Genomic DNA, 25,616 nt, shown 5'->3' with positions numbered 1-25,616 from the left:
TCAACTAAACCATAACCGATCATCACGTGAAATGGAGTAGCTTTCAATGGTGAACATCACTATGTTGATCATATCTACTATATGATTCACGCTCGACCTTTCGGTCTCAGTGTTCCGAGGCCATATCTGCATATGCTAGGCTCGTCAAGTTTAACCTGAGTATTCTGCGTGTGCAAAACTGGCTTGCACCCGTTGTAGATGGACGTAGAGCTTATCACACCCGATCATCACGTGGTGTCTGGGCACGACGAACTTTGGCAACGGTGCATACTCAGGGAGAACACTTCTTGATAATTTAGTGAGAGATCATCTTATAATGCTACTGTCAATCAAAGCAAGATAAGATGCATAAAAAGATAAACATCACATGCAATCAATATAAGTGATATGATATGGCCATCATCATCTTGTGCTTGTGATCTCCATCTCCGAAGCACCATCGTGATCACCATCGTCATCGGCGTGACACCTTGATCTCCATCGTAGCATCGTTGTCGTCTCGCCAAGCTTGTGCTTCCACGACTATCGCTACCGTTTAGTGATAAAGTAAAGCATTACATCGCGATTGCATTGCATACAATAAAGCGACAATCATATGGCTCCTGCCGGTTGCCGATAACTCGGTTACAAAACATGATCATCTCATACAATAAAATTCAGCATCATGCCTTGACCATATCACATCACAACATGCCCTGCAAAAATAAGTTAGACGTCCTCTACTTTGTTGTTGCAAGTTCTTACGTGGCTGCTACGGGCTTAAGCAAGAACCAATCTCACCTACGCATCAAAACCACAACGATAGTTTGTCAAATAGACTCCGTTTTAACCTTCGCAAGGACCGGGAGTAGCCATACTTGGTTCAACTAAAGTTGGAGAGACAGTCGCCCGCAAGCCACCTATGTGCAAAGCACGTCGGGGGAACCGGTCTCGCGTAAGCGTACGCGTAATGTTGGTCCGGGTCGTCTCGTCCAACAATGCCGCCGAACCAAAGTATGACATGCTGGTAGGCAGTATGACTTATATCGCCCACAACTCACTTGTGTTCTACTCGTGCATGTAACATCAACATATAAAACCTAGGCTTGGATGCCACTGTTGGGTTTCGTAGTAATTTCAAAAAATTTCCTACGCACACGCAAGATCATGGTGATGTACAGCAACAAGAGGGGAGAGTGTTGTCTACGTACCCACGCAGACCGACCGCGGAAGCGTTGACACAACGTAGAGGAAGTAGTCGTACGTCTTCACGATCCGACCGATCCAAGCACCGTTACTCCGGCACCTCCGAGTTCTTAGAACACGTACAGCTCGATGACGATCCCCGGGCTTCGATCCAGCAAAGCGTCGGGGAGGAGTTCCGTCAGCACGACGGCGTGGTGACGATCTTGATGTTCTACCGACGCAGGGCTTCGCCTAAGCACTACAATGATATGACCGAGGTGGAATATGGTGGCAGGGGGCACCGCACACGGCTAAGGAACGATCACGTGGATCAACTTGTGTGTCTAGAGGTGCCCCCTGCCTCCGTATATAAAGGAGCCAAGGGGGAGGGGGCCTCCGGCCAGGAGGAGGGCGCAGGAGGAGTCCTACTCCTACCGGGAGTAGGACTCCCCCCCCAATCCTAGTTGGACTAGGATTCCCCGAGGTGGAAAGAGAGAGAGGGGGGCCGGCCACCTCTCCTAGTCCTAATAGGACTAGGGGAGGGGGGAGGCGCGCGGCCATCTTGGGCTGCCCCTTTCTCCTTTCCACTAAAGCCCATTAAGGCCCATATGGCTCCCGGGGGGTTCCGGTAACCTCCCGGTACTCCGGTAAAATCCCGATTTCACCCGGAACACTTCCGATGTCCAAATATAGGCTTCCAATATATCAATCTTTATGTCTCGACCATTTCGAGACTCCTCGTCATGTCCGTGATCACATCCGAGACTCCGAACTAACTTCGGTGCATCAAAATGCATAAACTCATAATAACTGTCATCGTAACATTTAAGCGTGCGGACACTACGGTTCGAGAATAATGTAGACATGACTGAGACACATCTCTGGTCAATAACCAATAGCGGGACCTGGATGCCCATATTGGCTCCTACATATTCAACGAAGATCTTTATCGGTCAGACCGCATAACAACATACGTTGTTCCCTTTGTCATCGGTATGTTACTTGCCCGAGATTCGATCGTCGGTATCCAATACCTAGTTCAATCTCGTTACTGGCAAATCTCTTTACTCATTCCGTAATATATCATCCTGCAACTAACTCATTAGTTGCAATGCTTGCAAGGCTTTATGTGATGTGCATTACCGAGAGGGCCCAGAGATACCTCTCCGACAATCGGAGTGACAAATCCTATTCTCGAAATACGCCAACCCAACATCTACCATTGGAGACACCTGTAGAGCTCCTTTATAATCACCCAGTTACGTTGTGACGTTTGGTAGCACACAAAGTGTTCCTCCGGCAAACGGGAGTTGCATAATCTCATAGTCATAGGAACATGTATAAGTCATGAAGAAATCAATAGCAACATACTAAACGATCGGGTGCTAAGCTAATGGAATGGGTCATGTCAATCAGATCATTCAACTAATGATGTGACCTCGTTAATCAAATAACAACTCTTTGTCCATGGTTAGGAAACATAACCATCTTTGTTTAACGAGCTAGTCAAGTAGAGGCATACTAGTGACACTCTGTTTGTCTATGTATTCACACATGTATTATGTTTCCGGTTAATACAATTCTAGCATGAATAATAAACATTTATCATGATATAAGGAAATAAATAATAACTTTATTATTGCCTCTAGGGCATATTTCCTTCACTATCTTCTCGGTGTTTGGATCACAGAGCTCACCAATATATGCATTCGACTTTACGGCTAGCACCCATGATAGGAAGTTGGGCGCATCAGCTATGGCGTATGAGATTGCTTCAACTCACCTTGCGGCGACCCCATCAACAATTACGAACCGGGCGGCGACGTCCTCAGGCATCAGGTATTGCGACGTGCCGATGTCGATGGCCAGCTCAGAGCCCATGTCATGGTACAACAGCGCTGAGTGCCAGCGAACGATCTCTCAGGCGTTGCGACCGTGGAGGCCATGGCGACGTCGAATCGCTTCTTGAAGTCGGCTGCTCCCACGCGCGGACGCCGTGACTGACCATTCTCGGCGATGTAGAACACGCTTGGGGTTGCCAATGCCACCTAAAGGTTGTGCCCCATCACTGTGATGCTCACATCCTCGTCCTTGTACGTGCCCACCAACTTCCGTACCTTAATCAGCAGTGACTCCTGGCTTTTTTCCCTCCTTCAAGAGGTACCACACTTAGTAGAAAACACGAGGTACGGCAATAAGTATAAAGAATCTATAGTCCAAATATAAATATATGTTTGTACATAACATTGACAACTGGATAAAGCATATGTGCAAATTCTAAGAAACTAATATACTTATGTTCCAACTCAAATACTCAATTGATGATACACAAAAGAAACGGATCAACCGAAATAAGAAAAAGAGCATTGTTTCCGGACATGACCGACAATATTCCTCTTCCTCCCCTTCAATTTTTAGAATATGAATTAAGTTCTTGCTGATGGAATTAGAAGCCATATGTCCAAAACCCCTGAAGCTGAATAATATGCTCCTTTAACTTTGACGTCCGTTCCTCCATCATTATGCATGTTCCTCAGTAAGAGTTTATTACCTCCATTAAGGTGAATGCAGCGAACCAGTGGCACAAAGATCTTGAAATTTGAATGCTGGAATAAATCCATGCATGAATGTATTGTCCTACGACATTGGCACCAAATAAACACCAGAACTAAATCAAGGTGCACAAGAGGCCTCTAGTGGGATGGAATAAAAGATAAAGAAGCTTAACTGCACTAACACAGAAATAAAAGATACTCCCTCCGTTCCTTTATCTAAGGTGCATTTTTTTTACAAAAATTTCACGATGTAAGGTGTATTTGTTGTAATCTCACAAAAATTTCACAATGTAAGGAGTAATTATGAGGTGAAAAGAACTGAAAATCCAAAGTAAACTGAACCGACAGAACCGATGAGCATGCATCTTCCTGTTTGTACCACTCATGACCCCATGCTGGCCAATTCCTCCCTCTCTCCTGTGAACCAGAAAAAAAATCAGTACAGACAAAAGTTTGACTTTCCTTACTTAAATACTAATTTGACTTCAACGGTAAATCTAAGCAAGAAAAGGAACTAACCTGGTTGATCTTTTCTTGTTTTGTTCCCTTACCGCTTTCTATAGTAGAACCCAATCCGTTTTTTGATAGAATGGAAAAAAGGCACTAACCACACTCTTGTTGAACTTGAGAAATTGTACATTGGAGAAAAGCAAATTATAGATTAATACATAAGACAAAAAAAAAAATACTCCTTGCGCGCAACCGATGTGGAGACAAACTACAAGAACCTGATAATCCGCACATATTAAGGTGTCCATTTTGAACTTTAAAGTCTGTAGAAAATGTTGCCTGCACCACTATCACCATTAGGAGACTTCATCCATTTTCCCTACACTGAACTTAAAGTCGTCAACGGTAGTGGTTAAATAGGAAGTTTATCACTTTGATGTGTAGCATGGTGGTCATAGATGTAGCTGCAAAGAAGCTGAATGATTACATGTTTTAGCGACTGAGTTTTAGTTTCAGTATTATTAAAAAGTGCTTTATCAATAATACTCAGAGGTCAAACGCATGGCATTGCTCTGTAGTATGCATATATGTCCTCAAGTAATCAAACACGAGCATATAAAATAAAGCACGGTTACCAAACATGCCTTGCCCATTTTATTGTGTAATAGGAATGAGATCTGACACTATGAAAAACAGTAATTTCCTATGGACTGAGACAACTCTCAAATGTGTCCATAAAAAAGATAGCAACAAGCAGGAACCCAAAAGACGATTATCTTACCAAAATTTTGCACTTCCGTTGGGCTTGAACCTGAGATCTCCGCTGGAAACACCATGGCAAATGCCTGCCGGTCCAACCACCTACCGACCTTCACATTGTCCAAAATATCAATACCCACCCTGATACAACCAAATGGTCTGTAGTTAGTCTAGAAAGATTAGTAGAAAATCAACCACATGGCGGAGGAGATCGACGGTGTGGCTGTACGGTTGGCGAAGAAGCTCCGGCGCCATTGACATAGAGGAGGTCATCCGCCGTCGATGAGGGGCCTTCCGGGCATCCTCACCACTTGAAAAAGGGGCTCCGGCGCCATTGACGTGGAGGAGGTCATCCGCCGGCGATGAGGGGCCTTCCGGGCATCCTCACCACTTAGAAAAAATTGTGCCGAACTGTTCCACTTCACTCCATGCCATGGCCTAACACATACAAAACAACACGGCGATATCTCCAATGCGCGCCACGAACTTCCCGTCGTCCTCCTGGCCGCTGTCCTCGTCCTGCTATAACCGTGCCGGTGCATGACGTTTGACCCATCAACTATGGTGGTCACGCGCACGAGGCTGAGCGGGGCACACACACCTTGGATTCACAGGCCGCAGGCATGCCTTGCACGAGGACGTACGACACTTCTGTCTTCGACCATCAAGAAGATGGAAGGGTGCGGTGCCGGACGGGGATCATGAACTTCGCCTGACTCGGCAAGGATGATGTCGTCTCTCTCATGCCGGACTCGGCCAAGACATCGGGCGCGGGCACGATCGTCCGAACATGGTCGATGACAACTATGTCGATTTCATGGTGGCCGGAGAAGACCAGGGACGATGGGGATCAAGAAGTGAAGAGTAAGGAAAGAAGTTGACAAATAGGAAGGCTAGCGTTGAATGCGGTGCGGTAGATCAGAAGCATATAGTTGGAAAAGATCTACGGGCGGATCGCAGACTATATATGAGAAAAAGGAAACAAATTGCACACAAATAGGAAACAGAGGGAGTACCTTCCTATCCACGTGCAAAAGCGCATGCGCCTCCTTTTTTTTTGCTTTTCCTTACCGTGGGAAAAAACAGAGAAGGTGAGCAAATGGGAGGTGGTTTTCTTTTTTTGATAAAAACCGGAGGACTGATTTCCCAATCGATATGGGTGGGATTTCCTTCGATGGGATGGGTGGAAAACGACGCACGTACTCCTTCATTAAAAGTAGAGATTTACGCTTTATAAAAGGAAAGATGGAGGGTAATTGTACGTACAACTTATTATCTCAACACACAAAGAGACACGTTCTTGCTAAGTTATGTGCCTCACACCCCATCACACGATGTAAACATGCCAATTGTGTGAGAATTTTCCGGACCTTGTGTGTAGTTAAACCCACACGGTGCCGGGTGCACCCACGTATTTTCCACCAAGAAAATCAACACCAAATTTGCAGAGCACGATTGCATTGAATACAAAACAAACATGTACTACAGTATGAACGAGCTGAAAAAGTATTTATCCTCTCGCTCTGCTCCAAATGCCGTCACATCAGCAGTACATAGTACATACGTTTTCACGTATCACCCGACCTTGAAAAATTAACACGGAGAAAAGGGGGACCTGAGCCAATCAGATCCGAACCGGAAATCGGGAGCGGGAGCAGCCCAGCCACATGCCACCTCCGGGGATAACGTTATCCCTCCACGGCGCGACCAGAGCTCCCCACGTCGGACTCCCGCGCCGACCTGGCACGCCGCGATCCTCCACACGCCCTACTAAAACCTTCTCCGCGCCAACCATCCCGTCCCCCACACACCTCACGCCGCGCGCCAAGCCAAGAAGAAGACGCACCCACGCAGCACGCACGCCATGGCCGCCACCGCGTCCCTGTCCGCCGTCGCGGCGCCCCTGTCCGTCGCCGGGCTCAAGAAGGCCGCGTCGTTCCGGCCCCTGCCGGTGGCCAGGGCCGGCAGGCCCGCGGCGAGGATGACGGCCGTCCGGGCGTCCTCCGCGTCCGTGCAGGAGAAGCTCACGGCCGGGCTGACCGCGGCGGCCGTGGCGGCGGCGCTGGTGCTGCCCGAGGTCGCGGAGGCCGCGTCCCCGGGGCTGTCCCCGTCGCTCAAGAACTTCCTGCTCAGCATCGTGTCCGGCGGGGTCGTCTTCGCCGGCATCGCCGGGGCCGTCGTCGCCGTCTCCAACTTCGACCCCGTCAAGAGGACCTGATCATCTTACTGGATTCTCATGGCAGGTCGCCTCGCTTTGTATCTCGATGAATCTCTTTGCTGTGTTTTATTCGGAGACTCTGTACGTAGAAGAGATCCATGACAATGGAGTTCTGATTAATGGCTGTGTATACTCTGGTTCGTCTGCTTAAACTGTTGCTTGCGGGCTGTATCCAGTAATTGCATGTTTGTTTACTTCCGAAACTACTTCCCCCTCTCCAAATTACTTGCAGCGTGTCTGGCAGTCTGAGGGAAAGGGAATGAAGATTACAACAGCGAGGAGTTTGTCTAGAGATTAGACTTGAGAATTACTAGAATTTTAGTCTCAGTCTCCTTTTTGATGTGTGGTGGGAACAATTATCGGTGAGAATTTGGGAGGAACCTCTATCCAGCCTGAATTAACAAGGGGCTAGGGAAGAGAGGCGTGGAAATTGACCTCTTTGGTTCCCTTTCCCCTTCTCTCCTCAACTCCCTTCCCCCTAGCCAAACAATGGATAACACGTCTTGTATCCTTGTAACTCTCGTTCCTTATCGCAAATTTCCTCCAACGAGACACAATTTTAGTTTTAGGTTGATCCTATATCAAACTTCTCTAATTTGGGACCAAATATGTAGAAAAAACATATCAACATTCACACCATCAAATTACTTTCATTAAATCCATCATCAGATATATACTTTTATTCATATACTCCCTCGGTCCTAAATTACTTGTCGCAAAAATGGATAGAAATTAATGGATCTAGAACTAAAAATTCGTCTAGATACATCCATTTATGTGACAAGTAATTCTAGGCGAAGGGAGTATACATCTGATGTTGTAGATATTGGATTTTTCATATAAACCTGGTCAAACTTGGAGAAGTTTGACTTAGACAAAACCATAACTTCAACTAATTTGAAAGGGAGGTAGTACCAACCAGTGCAACTTCTTTTCAACTTTTATCAAAAATCTTGAATCCAATTTTTGATTCTTGTCTTATGAAACGAACGTGTCAGCGTTTTGGGAACGAGGGTCCCCAGACTTGCCTGCCTGCGGCCCACAGCGTGGCTCCACCAGCGGCCCCGTACAACCCATCTTCACCAGCAAATACTTAAGACCCTCGCGAGGGCCAAGCCTCGTGAGGCGGACGACGCAAGACCTTCTTAGGGGCGGCCTCACCAGGCTGGCTCGCGAGAGGCGGAGAGTTCAAGGCAAGGGACACCTCGCGAGGTTTCTGTGACGCAAGCCATGACGACTGGAGCCAGGCGGGCGCCAGCGCGCGGAGTGTCCTCGTTTCCTCTTTGGTGCTAAAGAGGCAAGCGCAGGCGAGGAGTCCCGAGGCATCAGGCAAAGTTTTCCATATCGGTGCAACGAGACCAAGACCAGCAAGACGGCAGGACGGAGATCACCGTGGAGCCCAAGACGGCATCACCACCGCGGGGGGCTCTCCTGCACCATCCCTCTCGCTGCCTCGCCCGCCCCCGGCTGCGGGCGATGTGGCTCACGGAGCGCTTCCGCCCCCTCCGCAACAAGATGGCACCCTCGCACCGAGACGCGCGACTCATGGAGCGCCTCCGCCTCCTCCGCGTCAGGACGACGTCTTCGCTCCAAGATGTGCAGTCCCACGGCGTAATCCACCGCGTCGTGTGCCCGCGCACGAAGAAGGAAACTGCCAAGAGGTTCCCCGTCCGTAAGAAAATGCTCCACCGCTCTTGGCACCGCCACGTCAGGATCGCTTGCTGCGGCAGGGCCATGCGCCACTTGCCGTGGCGGCGCAGGGACACCAAGATCAAGCTCCGCCTCCATGACTGGCCCCAGTGGCCACGGCAGGCTGTCGCGCCTTCACTCCTGAGCTGCGTAGCGTCGTCTGGCCAGGCAAGTTCAAACCGGATCTGCCTCCTTGCTACGACGGCACCCCCGACGCTGCGGAGTTCTTGCAGCTCTACGAGCTAAGCATCGAGGTGGCCAACAGCGAAGAAAAGGTCATGGCGAACTGGTTTCCCATGGATCTCAAGGACGGCGCTCGCTCATGGCTCCTGAACCTGCCCCCCGGGCTTGATCTCCTACTGGGATGAGATGCGTGATCACTTCGTTGCCAACTTCCAGGCCACTCGCGACTGCCCCCCGGCCGAGGGTGACCTGCGCCGCATCAAGCAACAGCCGGGAGAGACCCTGCAGAAGTACATACAACGCTTCAACAGCGTGCGTCTCAAGATCCCCAGGGTGACGGACAAGGCCATCGTCTCAGCGTTTTCCGATGGAGTCTGCGACATCAAGATGAAGGAGGAGCTTGCCATCCATGAGGAGTTGTGCATGACTTTGAAACTGTTCAACATAGCAACCAATTGTGCAAGAGCAGAGGAGGGGCTGTTGGGGATCGTAGCAGAAATTCAAAATTTTCCTACGTGTCACCAAGATCAATCTATGGAGAGACTAGCAACGAGAGAGAGGAGTGCATCTTCATACCCTTGAAGATCGCAATGCAGAAGCGTTACAAGAACGCGGTTGGTGGAGTCGTACACGCAGCGATTCAAATCGTGGTTGATTCCGATCTAAGCGCCGAACAACGGCGCCTCCGCGTTCAACACATGTACAGCCCGGTGACGTCTCCCACGCCTTGATCCAGCAAGGAGAGAGGGAGAGGTTGGGGAAGACTCCGTCCAGCAGCAGCACAATGGCATGGTGATGGTGGAGGAGCGCGGTACTCCAGCAGGGCTTCGCCAAGCACTACGAGAGACGAGGAGGGAGAGGGGTAGGGCTGCACCAAGAGAGAGATCAAATCACATATGTTGGGCAACCCCATACCTCAAGTATATATAGGGGAGGGGAGGGGCTGCGCCCCCTCTAGGGTTCCCTCCCCAAGGGGGCGGCAGCCCTAGATCCCATCTAGGGTGGCAGCTACAGGGGAGAGGGAGAGAGGGGGGCGCCCTAGGGTGGGCCTTAAGGCCCATCTGGACCTAGGGTTTGCCCCCTCCCACTCTCCCTGCGCCTTGGGCCTTGGTGGGGGGCGCACCAGCCTACCTGGGACTGGTCCCCTCCCACACTTGGCCCACGCAGCCTTCTGGGGCTGGTGGCCCCACCTGGTGGACCCCCGGGACCCTCCCGGTGGTCCCGGTACGTTACCGATAGCACCCGAAACTTTTCCGGTGACCAAAACGGGACTTCCCATATATAAATCTTTACCTCCGGACCATTCCGGAACTCCTCGTGACGTCCAGGATCTCATCCGGGACTCCGAACAACATTCGGTAACCACGTACATACTTTTCCTATAACCCTAGCGTCATCAAACCTTAAGTGTGTAGACCCTACGGGTTCGGGAACCATGTAGACATGACCGAGACAACTCTCCGGCCAATAACCAATAGTGGGATCTGGATACCCATGTTGGCTCCCACATGTTCCATGATGATCTCATCGGATGAACCACGATGTCAAGGATTTAATCAATCTCATATACAATTCCCTTTGTCTATCGGTACGATACTTGCCCGAGATTCGACCGTCGGTATCCCGATACCTCATTCAATCTCGTTACCGGCAAGTCTCTTTACTCATTCCGTAACACATCATCCCGTGATCAACTCCTTGGTCACATTGTGCACATTATGATGATGTCCTACCGAGTGGGCCCAGAGATACTTCTCCGTTACACAGAGTGACAAATCCCAGTCTCGATTCGTGCCAACCCAACAGACACTTTCGGAGATACCCGCAGTGCACCTTTATAGCCACCCAGTTACATTGTGACGTTTGGTGCACCCAAAGCATTCCTACGGTATCTGGGAGTTGCACAATCTCATGGTCTAAGGAAATGATACTTGACATTAGAAAAGCTTTAGCATACGAACTACACGATCTTGTGCTAGGCTTAGGATTGGGTCTTGTCCATCACATCATTCTCCTAATGATGTGATCCCGTCATCAACGACATCCAATGTACATGGTTAGGAAACCGTAACCATCTATTGATCAACGAGCTAGCTAGTCAACTAGAGGCTTACTAGGGACATGGTGTTGTCTATGTATCCACACATGTATCTGAGTTTCCTATCAATACAATTCTAGCATGGATAATAACCGATTATCATGAATAAGGAAATATAATAATAACTAATTTATTATTGCCTCTAGGGCATATTTCCAACAGTCTCCCACTTGCAATAGAGTCAATAATCTAGTTCACATCACTATGTGATTGTAGAGAATCCAACACCCATGGGGTGTGTTCATATCTTGCTTGTGAGAGAGGTTTATCAGTCAATGGGTCTGAACCTTTCAGATCCATGTGTGATTTACAAATCTCTATGTCATCTTGTATATGCAGCTACCACGCGCTACTTGGGGCTATTCCAAATAACTGCTCTACTGTACGAATCTGATTTACTCCTCAGAGTTATCCGGATTAGTGTCAAAGTTTGCATCGACGTAACCTTTTACGACGAACTCTTTTACCACCTTCATAATCGAGAAAATCCCTTAGTCCACTAGTTACTAAGGATAACCTTGACCGTTGTCCTGTGATCCATTCCTAGATCGCACTTGTACCCCTTGACTGACTCATGGCTTGGCACACTTCAGGTGCGGTACACAACATAGCATACTTTAGAGCCTACGTCTAAAGCATAGGGGACGACCTTCGTCCTTTCTCTCTATTCTGCCGTGGTCAGGTCTTGAGTTTTACTCAATACTCATACCTTATAACATAGCCAAGAACTCCTTCTTTGCCGATCTATTTTTGAACTCCTTCAAATTTTTGTCATGGTATGTGTTCGTTTGAAAGTACTATTAAGCGATTTTGATCTATCCTTATAGATCTTGATGCTCAATGTTCAAGTAGCTTAATCCAGGTTTTCTATTAAAAAACACTTTTCAAAATAACCCTGTATGCTTTCCAGAAATTCTACATCATTTCTGATCAATAATATGTTAACAACATATACTCATCAAAAATTCTATAGTGCTCCCACTCACTTCTTTGGAAATACAAGTTTCTCATAAACTTTGTATAAACCCAAAATCTTTGATCATCTCATCAAAGCGTACATTCCAATTCCGAGATGCTTACTCCAGTCCTTAGAAGGATTGCTGGAGCTTTGCATACTTGTTAGCATCTTTCAGGGTTGACAAAACCTTCTGGTTGTATCACATACAACCTTTCCTCAAGAAAAAACGTCGAGGAAACAGTGTTTTGACATCCTATCTGCAAGATTTCATAAATAATGCAGTAACTGCTAACATAATTCCAACAGAATCTTAGCATCGCTACGAGTGAGAAAGTCTCATCGTAGTCAACTCCTTGAACTTGTCGGGAAACATCTTAACGACAAGTCGAGCTTTCTTAATGGTGACACTTATCATCATTGTCCGTCTTCCTTTTAAAATCCATCTGCACCCAACAGCCTTACGACCATCAAGTAGTTCTTTTCAAAGTCTATACTTTGTTTTATACATGGATCCTCTCTCGGATTTTATGGCCTCGAGCCATTCGTCGGAATCCGGGCCCACCATCGCTTCTTCATAGCTCGTAGGTTCATTGTTGTCTAGCAACATGACTTCCAAGACAGGATTACGTACCACTCTGATGTAGTACACATCCTTGTCGACCTATGAGGTTTGGTAGTGACTTGATCCGAAGTTTCATGATCACTATCATAAGATTCCACTTCAATTGGTGTAGGTGCCACAGGAACAACTTTCTGTGCCCTGCTACACACTAGTTGAAGTGACGGTTCAATAACCTCATCAAGTCTCCACCATCCTCCACTCAATTCTTTCGAGAGAAACTTTTCCTCGAGAAAGGACCCGTTTCTAGAAACAATCAATTTTGCTTCCGGATCTGAAATAGGAGGTATACCACACTGTTTTGGGTATTCTATGAAGATGTATTCATCCGCTTTGGATTCGAGCTTATCAGCCTGAAACCTTTTCACATAAGCATCGCAGCCCCAAACTTTTAAGAAACGACAGCTCAGGTTTCTCTAAACCATAGTTCATACGGTGCCGTCTCAACGGAATTGTGTGGTGCCCTATTTAAAGTGAATGCGGTTGTCTCTAATGCCTAACCCATAAACGATAGTGGTAATTCGATAAGAGACATCATGGTATGCACCATATCCAATAGGGTGCAGTTATGATGTTCGGACGCACCATCACACTATGGTGTTCCAGGCGGTATTAGTTGTGAAATAATTTCCACAATGTCTTAATTTTGTGCCAAACTCGTAACTCAGATATTCATCTCTATGATCATATCATAGACATTTTATCATCTTGTCACGACGATCTTCAACTTCACTCTGAAATTACTTGAACCTTTCAATAATTCAGACTTGTGTTTCACCAAGTAAATATACTCAGCATCTACTCAAATCATCTGTGAAGTAAGAACATAACGATATCCACTGCGTGCCTCAGCACTCGTTGGATTGCACACATCAAAATGTATTACTTCCAACAAGTTGCTTTCTTGTTCCATCTTACTGAAAACGAGGTCTTTCAGTCATCTTGCCCATGTGGTATGATTTGCATGTCTCAAGTGATTCAAAATCAAGTGAGTCCAAACGATCCATCTGTATGGAGTTTCTTCATGCATATCTACCAATAGACATGGTTCACATGTCTCAATCTTTTCAAAAACGAGTGAGTCCAAAGATCCATCAACGTGGAGCTTCTTCATGCGTTTTACACCAACATGACTCAAATGGCAGTGCCACAAGTACGTGGTACTATCATTACTATCTTATATCTTTTGGCATGAACATGTGTATCACTACGATCGAGATTCAATAAACCATTCATTTTAGGTGCAAGACCATTGAAGGTATTATTCAAATAAACAGAGTAACCATTATTCTCCTTAAATGAATAACCGTGTGGCGATAAACATAATCCAATCATGTTTATGCTCCACGCAAACACCAAATAACAATTATTTCGGTTTAACACCAATCCCGATGGTAGAGGGAGCGTGCGATGTTTGATCACATCAACCTTGGAAACACTTCCAACATATCGTCATCTCACCTTTAGCTAGTCTCCGTAGCCTTTTATTTCGAGTTACTAACACTTAGCAACCGAACCGGTATTTATTACCATGGTGCTACTAGGAGTGCTAGTAAAGTACACAATAATATAATGTATATTCAAAATACTTCTGTCGACCTTGCCAGCCTTCTCATCTACCAAGTATCTAGGCTAGTTCTGCTTCAGTGACCGTTCCCCTCATTATAGAAGCACTTAGTCTCGGGTTTGGTTCAACCTTGGGTTTCTTCACTAGAGCAGCAACTGATTTGCCGTCTCATGAAGTATCCCTTCTTTCCCTTGCCCTTCTTGAAACTAGTGGTTTTACTAACCATCAACAATTGATGCTCCTACTTGATTTCTACTTTCACGGTGTCAAACATCGCGAATTGCTCAAGGATCATCATGTCTATCTCTGATATGTTATAGTTCATCACTAAGCTCTAATAGCTTGGTTGCAGTGACTACGGAGAACTATCACTATCTCATCTGGAAGATTAACTCCCACTTGATTCAAGCGATTGTAGTACTCAGACAATCTGAGCACATGCTCAATGATTGAGCTTTTCTCCCTTAGTTTGCAGGCTTAAGAGACTTGTCAGAGGTCTCATACCTCTTGACGTGGGCACTAGTCTGAAATCCCAATTTCAGTCTTTGGAACATCTCATATGTTCTGCGACATTTCAAAAAACGTCTTTGTTGCCACAATTCTAAACCGTTAGTATTACGCACTGAACTATCACGTAGTCATCAAAACGTGTATGTCAGATGTTTCCCAACATCTACAGACGACACTCGAGGTTCAACGCACTGAGCGGTGCATTAAGGACATAGCCTTCTGTGCAGCAATGAGGACAATCCTCAGTTCACGGACCCATTCCGCATAATTGCTACTGTCAACTCTCAACTAAATTTTCTCTAGGAACATATCTAAAACAGTAGAACCAAAGCGTGAGCTACGACATAATTTGCAAAGACCTTTTGACTATGTTCATGATAATTAAGTTCATCTAATCAAATTATTCAATGAACTCCCACTTAGATAGACATCCCTCTAGTCATCTAAGTGATACATGATCCGAGTCAACTAGGCCGTGTCCGATCATCACGTGAGACGGACTAGTCATCATCGGTGAACATCTTCATATTGATCGTATCCACTATATGACTCATGTTCGACCTTTCGGTCTTCCGTGTTCCGAGGCCATGTCTGTACATGCTAGGCTCATCAAGTTAACCTAAGTGTATTGCATGTGTAAATCTGGCTTACACCCATTGTATGCGAACATTAGAACCTATCACACCCGATCATCACGTGGTGCTTCGGAACAACGGACCTTAGCAACGGTGCACAGTTAGGGGGAACACTTTCTTGAAATTTCAGCGACGGATCATCTTATTTATGCTACCGTCGTTCTAAGCAAATAAGATGTAAACATGACAAACATCACATGCAAATCATAAAGTGACATGATATGGCCAATATCATCTTGCACCTTTTGATCTCCATCTTCGAGGCGTGGCATGATCACCTTCGTCACCGGCATGACACCATGATCTCCATCATCATGATCTCCATCATCGTGTCTTCATGAAGTTGCCTCAACAACTATTGCTTCTACTACTATGGCTAACGGTTAGCAATAAAGTAAAGTAATTACATGGCATTTTCATTGACACGCATGTCATAAATAAATTAAGACAATTCCTATGGCTCCTGCCGGTTGTCATACTCATCGACATGCAAGTCGTGATTCCTATTACAAGAACATGATCAATCTCATACATCACATATATCATTCATCACATCCTTTTAGCCATATCACATCACATTGCATACCCTGCAAAAATAAGTTAGACGTCCTCTAATTGTTGTTGCATGTTTTACGTGGCTGCTATGGGTTTCTAGCAAGAACGTTTCTTACCTACGCAAAACCACAACGGTGATATGCCAATTTCTATTTACCCTTCATAAGGACCCATTTCATCGAATCCGATCCGACTAAAGTGGGAGAGACAGACACCCGCCAGCCACCTTATGCATCAAGTGCATGTCAGTCGGTGGAACCAGCCTCACGTAAGCGTACGTGTAAGGTCAGTTCGGGCCGCTTCATCCCACAATGCCGCCGGATCAAGATAAGACTAGTAACGGTAAGAAAATTGAACAAATCATCGCCCACAACTGCTTTGTGTTCTACTCGTGCATAGAAACTACGTATAGATCTAGCTCATGATGACACTGTTAGGGATCGTAGCAGAAATTCAAAATTTCCCTACGTGTCACCAAGATCAATCTATGGAGAGACTAGCAAAGAGAGAGAGAGGAGTGCATCTTCATACCCTTGAAGATCTCAATGCGGAAGCATTACAAGAACGCGGTTGGTGGAGTCGTACACGCAGCGATTCAGATCGCGGTCGATTCCGATCTAAGCGCCGAACAACGGCGCCTCCGCGTTCAACACACGTACAGCCCGGTGACGTCTCCCACGCCTTGATCTAGCAAGGAGAGAGGGAGAGGTTGGGGAAGACTCCGTCCAGTAGCAGCACAATGGCATGGTGACAGGAGCGCGGTACTCCAGCAGGGCTTCGCCAAGCACTACGAGAGACGAGGAGGGAGAGGGGTAGGGCTGCACCAAGAGAGAGATCAAATCACATATGTTGGGCAACCCCATACCTCAAGTATATATAGGGGAGGGGAGGGGCTGCGCCCCCTCTAGGGTTCCCTCCCCAAGGGGGGTGGCAGCCCTAGATCCCATCTAGGGTGGCGGCTAGAGGGGAGAGGGAGAGAGGGGGCGCCCTAGGGTGGGCCTTAAGGCCCATCTGGACCTAGGGTTTGCCCCCTCCCACTCTCCCTGCGCCTTGGGCCTTGGTGGGGGGCGCACTAGCCTACCTGGGACTGGTCCCCTCCCAGACTTGGCCCACGCAGCCTTCTGGGGCTGGTGGCCCCACCTGGTGGACCCCCAGGACCCTCCCGGTGGTCCCGATACGTTACCGATAGCACTCGAAACTTTTCCGGTGACCAAAACGGGACTACCCATATATAAATCTTTACCTCCGGACCATTATGGAACTCCTCGTGACGTCCGGGATCTCATCCGGGACTCCGAACAACATTCGGTAACCACGTACATACTTTCCCTATAACCCTAGCATCATCGAACCTTAAGTGTGTATACCCTACGGGTTCGGGAACCATGTAGACATGACCGAGACAACTCTCCGGCCAATAACCAACAGCGGGATCTGGATACCCATGTTGGCTCCCACATGTTCCACGATGATCTCATCGGATGAACCACGATGTCAAGGATTCAATCAATCCCGTATACAATTCCATTTGTCTATCGGTATGATACTTGCCCGAGATTCGATCGTCGGTATCCCGATACCTCGTTCAATCTCGTTACCGGCAAGTCTCTTTACTCGTTCCGTAACACATCATCCCGTGATCAACTCCTTGGTCACATTGTGCACATTATGATGATGTCCTACCGAGTGGGCCCAGAGATACCTCTCCGTTACACGGAGTGACAAATCCTAGTCTCGATTCGTGCCAACCCAACATACACTTTCGGAGATACCCACAGTGTACCTTTATAGCCACCCAGTTACGTTGTGACGTTTGGTGCACCCAAAGCATTCCTACGGTATCCGGGAGTTGCACAATCTCATGGTCTAAGGAAATGATACTTGACATTAGAAAAGCTTTAGCATACGAACTACACGATCTTGTGCTAGGCTTAGGATTGGGTCTTGTCCATCACATCATTCTCCTAATGATGTGATCCCGTCATCAACAACATCCAATGTCCATGGTCAGGAAACCGTAACCATCTATTGATCAACGAGCTAGTCAACTAGAGGCTTACTAGGGACATGGTGTTGTCTATGTATCCACACATGTATCTGAGTTTCCTATCAATACAATTCTAGCATGGATAATAAACGATTATCATGAACAAGGAAATATAATAATAACTAATTTATTATTGCCTCCAGGGCATATTTCCAACAGGGGCGCCTCTCCCTCCTCGAGCTCCCCGCCGTGGATCTAGAGGAGAAGAAGGCCAAGGTCAAAGACGTGAAGCACAAAGGGGTGGTCGTACTCACGGCAGAGCCAGACACAAAGTGTGGCCGAGATCTTCTCGAGTCGTCCAAGGGCAGCCGTACGTTCTGCGCCTTCCACAACATGCGCACCCACAACACCAACGATTGTCAAGAGCTCAGGGCCATTTGAGATGGACACTTCGGTCGACGCCCCGAGCGCAACGGTCGGGGCTACGGCCGAGGAGGTGGACGAGATGGAGGACGTTGGGATGACCGCGGGCCCCGCCAGGAGTGTGATGGGGAACGTAGTGATTTCAAAAAATTTCCTACGCACACACAAGATCATGGTGATGCATAGCAACGAGGGGGAGAGTATGATCTACGTACCCTTGTAGATCGCAACGGAAGCGTTGACACAACGTAGAGGAAGTAGTCGTACGTCTTCTTCCCGATCCGACCGATCCAAGCACCGTTACTCCGGCACCTTCGAGTTCTTAGCACACGTACAGCTCGATGACGATCCCCGGGCTCCGATCCAGCAAAGCTTAGGGGAGGAGTTCCGTCAGCACGACGGCATGGTGACGATCTTGATGTTCTACCGACGCAGGGCTTCGCCTAAGCACTACAACGATATGATCGAGGTGGAATATGGTGGCAGGGGGCACCGCACACGGCTAAGGAACGATCACGATGATCAACTTGTGTGTTCTAGGGTGCCCCCCTGCCCCCGTATATAAAGGAGCCAAGGGGGAGGGGGCGGCCGGCCAAGGAGGGCGCGCCAGGAGAGTCCTACTCCCTCTGGGAGTAGGATTCCCCCCCAATCCTAGTTGGAATAGGATTCCTTGAGGGGGGGAAGAGAGAGAGGGGGGCTGGCCACCTCTCCTAGTCCTAATAGGACTAGGGGAGGGGGGAGGCGTGCGGCCACCTTGGGCTGCCCCTTTCTCCTTTCCACTAAAGCCCACTAAGGCCCATATAGCTCCCGGGGGGTTCCGGTAACCTCCCGGTACTCCGGTAAAATCCCGATTTCACCCAGAACACTTTTGATATCCAAACATAGGCTTCCAATATATAAATCTTTATGTCTCGACCATTTCGAGACTCCTCGTCATGTCCGTGATCACATCCGGGACTCTGAACAACCTTCGATACATCAAAATGCATAAACTCATAATAACTATCATCGTAACGTTAAGCGTGCGGACCCTACGGTTCGAGAACAATGTAGACATGACCGAGACACGTCTCCGGTCAATAACCAATAGCGGGACCTGGATGCCCATATTGGCTCCTACATATTCTACGAAGATCTTTATCGGTCAGACCGCATAACAACATACGTTGTTCCCTTTGTCATCGGTATGTTACTTGCCCGAGATTCGATCGTCGGTATCCAATACCTAGTTCAATCTCGTTACCGGCAAGTCTCTTTACTCGTTCCGTAATACATCATCTTGCAACTAACTCATTAGTTGTAATGCTTGCAAGGCTTATGTGATGTGCATTACCGAGAGGGCCCAGAGATACCTCTCCGACAATCGGAGTGACAAATCCTAATCTCGAAATACGCCAACCCAACATCTACCTTTGGAGACACCTGTAGAGCACCTTTATAATCACCCTTTTACGTTGTGACGTTTGGTAGCACACAAAGTGTTCCTCCGGCAAACGGGAGTTGCATAATCTCATAGTCATAGGAACATGTATAAGTCATGAAGAAAGCAATAGCAACATACTAAACGATCGGGTGCTAAGCTAATGGAATGGGTCATGTCAATCAGATCATTCAACTAATGATGTGACCTCGTTAATCAAATAACAACTCTTTGTTTATGGTTAGGAAACATAACCATCTTTGATTAACGAGCTAGTCAAGTAGAGGCATACTAGTGACACTCTGTTTGTCTATGTATTCACACATGTATTATGTTTCCGGTTAATACAATTCTAGCATGAATAATAAACATTTATCATGATATAAGGAAATAAATAATAACTTTATTATTGCCTCTAGGGCATATTTCCTTCAGTCTCCCACTTGCACTAGAGTCAATAATCTAGATTACACAGTAATGATTCTAACACCCATGGAGCCTTGGTGCTGATCATGTTTTGCTCGTGGAAGAGGTTTAGTCAACGGGTCTGCAACATTCAGATCCGTTTGTATCTTGCAAATCTCTATGTCTCCCACCTAGACTAGATCCCGGATGGAATTGAAGCGTCTCTTGATGTGCTTGGTTCTCTTGTGAAATCTGGATTCCTTTGCCAAGGCAATTGCACCAGTATTGTCACAAAAGATTTTCATTGGACCCGATGCACTAGGTATGACACCTAGATCGGATATGAACTCCTTCATCCAGACTCCTTCGAATGCTGCTTCCGAAGCAGCTATGTACTCCGCTTCACATGTAGATCCCGCCACGACACTTTGTTTAGAACTGCACCAACTGATAGCTCCACCGTTTAATGTAAACACGTATCCGGTTTGCGATTTAGAATCGTCCGAATCAGTGTCAAAGCTTGCATCAACGTAACCGTTTACGATGAGCTCTTTGTCACCTCCATATATGAGAAACATATCCTTAGTCCTTTTCAGGTACTTCAGGATGTTCTTGACCGCTGTCCAGTGATCCACTCCTGGATACTTTGGTACCTCCCTGCTAAACTTATAGCAAGGCACACATCAGGTCTGGTACACAACATTGCATACATGATAGAGCCTATGGCTGAAGCATAGGGAACATTTTTGATTTTCTCTCTATCTTCTGCAGTGGTCGGGCTTTGAGTCTTACTCAATTTCACACCTTGTAACACAGGCAAGAACCCTTTCTTTGCTTGATCCATTTTGAACTTCTTCAAAATCTTGTCAAGGTATGTGCTTTGTGAAAGTCCAATTAAGCGTCTTGATCTATCTCTATAGATCTTTATGCCTAATATGTAAGCAGCTTCACCGAGGTCTTTCATTGAAAAACTCTTATTCAAGTATCCCTTTATGCTATCCAGAAATTCTATATCATTTCCAATCAGTAATATGTCATCCACATATAATATCAGAAATGCTACAGAGTTCCCACTCACTTTCTTGTAAATACAGGCTTCTCCAAAAGTCTGTATAAACCCAAATGCTTTGATCACACTATCAAAGCGTTTATTCCAACTCCGAGAGGCTTGCACCAGTCCATAAATGGATCGCTGGAGCTTGCACACTTTGTTAGCTCCCTTTGGATCGACAAAACCTTCTGGTTGCATCATATACAACTCTTCTTCCAGAAATCCATTCAGGAATGCAGTTTTGACATCCATCTGCCAAATTTCATAATCATAAAATGCGGCAATTGCTAACATGATTCGGACAGACTTAAGCATCGCTACGGGTGAGAAGGTCTCATCGTAGTCAATCCCTTGAACTTGCCGAAAACCTTTTGCGACAAGTCGAGCTTTGTAGACAGTAATATTACTGTCAGCGTCAGTCTTCTTCTTGAAGATCCATTTATTCTCCATTGTTTGCCGATCATCGGGCAAGTCAACCAAAGTCCATACTTTGTTCTCATACATGGATCCCATCTCAGATTTCATGGCTTCAAGCCATTTTGCGGAATCTGGGCTCACCATCGCTTCTTCATAGTTCGTAGGTTCATCATGATCTAGTAGCATGACTTCCAGAACAGGATTATCGTACCACTCTGGTGCGGATCTCACTCTGGTTGATCTACGAGGTTCAGTAGTATCTTGATCTGAAGTTTCATGATCATTATCATTAGCTTCCTCACTAACTGGTGTAGGTGTCACTGAAACAGTTTTCTGTGATGTACTACTTTCCAATAAGGGAGCAGGTATAGTTACCTCGTCAAGTTCTACTTTCCTCCCACTCACTTCTTTCGAGAGAAACTCCTTCTCCAGAAAGGATCCATTCTTAGCAACGAATGTCTTGCCTTCGGATCTGTGATAGAAGGTGTACCCAACAGTCTCCTTTGGGTATCCTATGAAGACACATTTCTCCGATTTGGGTTCGAGCTTATCAGGTTGAAGCTTTTTCACACAAGCATCGCAGCCCCAAACTTTAAGAAACGACAACTTTGGTTTCTTGCCAAACCATAGTTCATAAGGTGTCGTCTCAACGGATTTTGATGGTGCCCTATTTAACGTGAATGCGGCCGTCTCTAAAGCATAACCCCAAAACGATAGCGGTAAATCTGTAAGAGACATCATAGATCGCACCATATCTAATAAAGTACGATTACGATGTTCGGACACACCATTACGCTGTGGTGTTCCGGGTGGCGTGTGTTGCGAAACTATTCCACAATTTTTCAAATGTACACCAAACTCGTAACTCAAATATTCTCCTCCACGATCAGATCGTAGAAACTTTATTTTCTTGTTACGATGATTTTCAACTTCACTCTGAAATTCTTTGAACTTTTCAAATGTTTCAGACTTATGTTTCATTAAGTAGATATACCCATATCTGCTTAAATCATCTGTGAAGGTGAGAAAATAACGATATCCGCCACGAGCCTCAACATTCATCGGACCACATACATCTGTATGTATGATTTCCAATAAATCTGTTGCTCTCTCCACAGTACCGGAGAACGGCGTTTTAGTCATCTTGCCCATGAGGCACGGTTCGCAAGTACCAAGTGATTCATAATCAAGTGATTCCAAAAGTCCATCAGTATGGAGTTTCTTCATGCGCTTTATACCGATATGACCTAAACGGCAGTGCCACAAATAAGTTGCACTATCATTATCAACTCTGCATCTTTTGGCTTCAACATTATGAATATGTGTTTCACTACTATCGAGATTCATCAAAAATAGACCACTCTTCAAAGGTGCATGACCATAAAAGATATTACTCATATAAATAGAACAACCATTATTCTCTGATTTAAATGAATAACCGTCTCGCATCAAACAAGATCCAGATATAATGTTCATGCTCAACGCTGGCACCAAATAACAATTATTTAGGTCTAATACTAATCCCGAAGGTAGATGTAGAGGTAGCGTGCCGACCGCGATCACATCGACTTTGGAACCATTTCCCACGCGCATCGTCACCTCGTCCTTTGCCAGTGTTCGCTTAATCCGTAGTCCCTGTTTTGAGTTGCAAATATTAGCAACAGATCCAGTATCAAATACCCAGGTGCTACTGCGAGCTCTAGTAAGGTACACATCAATAACATGTATATCACATATACCTTTGTTCACCTTGCAATCCTTCTTATCCTCCAAATACTTGGGGCAGTTCCGCTTCCAGTGACCAGTCTGCTTGCAGTAGAAGCACTCAGTTTCAGGCTTAGGTCCAGACTTGGGTTTCTTCTCTTGAGCAGCAACTTGCTTGCCGTTCTTCTTGAAGTTCCCCTTCTTCTTCCCTTTGCCCTTTTTCTTGAAACTAGTGGTCTTGTTGACCATCAACACTTGATGCTCCTTTTGGATTTCTACCTCCGTGGCTTTCAGCATTGCGAAGAGCTCGGGAATAGTCTTATTCATCCCTTGCATATTATAGTTCATCACGAAGCTCTTGTAGCTTGGTGGTAGTGATTGGAGAATTCTGTCAATGACGCAATCATCTGGAAGATTAACTCCCATCTGAATCAAGTGATTATTATACCCAGACATTTTGAGTATATGCTCACTGACAGAACTGTTCTCCTCCATCTTGCAGCTATAGAACTTATTGGAGACTTCATATCTCTCAATCCAGGCATTTGCTTGAAATATTAACTTCAACTCTTGGAACATCTCATATGCTCCATGACATTCAAAACGTCGTTGAAGTCCCGATTCTAAGCCGTAAAGCATGGCACACTGAACTATCGAGTAGTCATCAGCTTTGCTCTGCCAGACGTTCATAACATCTGGTGTTGCTCCAGCAGCAGGCCTGGCACCCAGCGGTGCTTCCATGACGTAATTCTTCAGTGCAACAATGAGGATAATCCTCAAGTTACGGACCCAGTCCGTGTAATTGCTACCATCATCTTTCAACTTTGCTTTCTCAAGGAACGCATTAAAATTCAACGGAACAACAGCACGGGCCATCTATCTACAATCAACATAAACAAGCAAGATACTATCAGGGACTAAGTTCATGATAAATTTAAGTTCAATTAATCATATTACTTAAGAACTCCCACTTAGATAGACATCCCTCTAATCTTCTAAGTGATCACGTGATCCAAATCAACTAAACCATAACCGATCATCACGTGAGATGGAGTAGTTTCATTGGTGAACATCATTATGTTGATCATATCTACTATATGATTCACGCTCGACCTTTCGGTCTCCGTGTTCCGAGGCCATATCTGCATATGCTAGGCTCGTCAAGTATAACCCGAGTATTCCGCGTGTGCAAAACTGGCTTGCACCCGTTGTAGATGGACGTAGAGCTTATCACACCCGATCATCACGTGGTGTCTGGGCACGACGAACTTTGGCAACGGTGCATACTCAGGGAGAACACTTCTTGATAATTTAGTGAGAGATCATCTTATAATGCTACCGTCAATCAAAGCAAGATAAGATGCATAAAAGATAAACATCACATGCAATCAATATAAGTGATATGATATGGCCATCATCATCTTGTGCTTGTGATCTCCATCTTCGAAGCACCGTTGTGATCACCATCGTCACCGGCGCGACACCTTGATCTCCATCGTAGCATCGTTGTCGTCTTGCCAATCTTATGCTACTACGACTATCGCTACCGCTTAGTGATAAAGTAAAGCATTACAGGGCGATTGCATTGCATACAATAAAGCGACAACCATACGGCTCCTGCCAGTTGCCGATAACTCGGTTACAAAACATGATCATCTCATACAATAAAATTTAGCATCATGTCTTGACCATATCACATCACAACATGCCCTGCAAAAACAAGTTAGACGTCCTCTACTTTGTTTGTTGCAAGTTTTACGTGGCTGCTATGGGCTTAAGCAAGAACCAATCTCACCTACGCATCAAAACCACAACAATAGTTTGTCAAGTTGATGCCGTTTTAACCTTCGCAAGGACCGGGCGTAGCCACACTCGGTTCAACTAAAGCTGGAGAGACTGTCGCCCGCAAGCCACCTATGTGCAAAGCACGTTGGGAGAACCGGTCTCGCGTAAGCGTACGCGTAATGTCGGTCCGGGTCGCCTCGTCCAACAATACCGCCGAACCAAAGTATGACATGCTGGTAGGCAGTATGACTTGTATCGCCCACAACTCACTTGTGTTCTACTCGTGCAAATAACATCAAACCATAAAACCTAGGCTCGGATGCCACTGTTGGGGAACGTAGTAATTTCAAAATTTTCCTACGCACACGCAAGATCATGGTGATGCATAGCAACAAGAGGGGAGAGTATGATCTACGCACCCTTGTAGATCGCAACGGAAGCGTTAACACAACATAGAGGAAGTA

The 25,616-nt window shown here is 46.3% G+C and overlaps 1 protein-coding gene across 1 annotated transcript; it reads left to right on the top strand.

Moving 5' to 3' along the window:
* Window positions 1–6,713: 6,713 nt before the first annotated feature.
* Window positions 6,714–7,317, top strand: LOC125535695. The gene has a single exon (XM_048698760.1). It carries the CDS (start codon window positions 6,793–6,795, stop codon window positions 7,144–7,146), a length of 354 nt encoding a protein of 117 aa, XP_048554717.1. The 5' UTR covers window positions 6,714–6,792; the 3' UTR covers window positions 7,147–7,317.
* Window positions 7,318–25,616: the final 18,299 nt, after the last annotated feature.

Source organism: Triticum urartu, chromosome 2, assembly GCF_003073215.2.
Source record: "Triticum urartu cultivar G1812 chromosome 2, Tu2.1, whole genome shotgun sequence".
NCBI lineage: Eukaryota > Viridiplantae > Streptophyta > Magnoliopsida > Poales > Poaceae > Triticum > Triticum urartu.
Note: the sequence above shows the minus strand (reverse complement) of the source record. Positions and strands in the feature narration are given on the sequence as shown.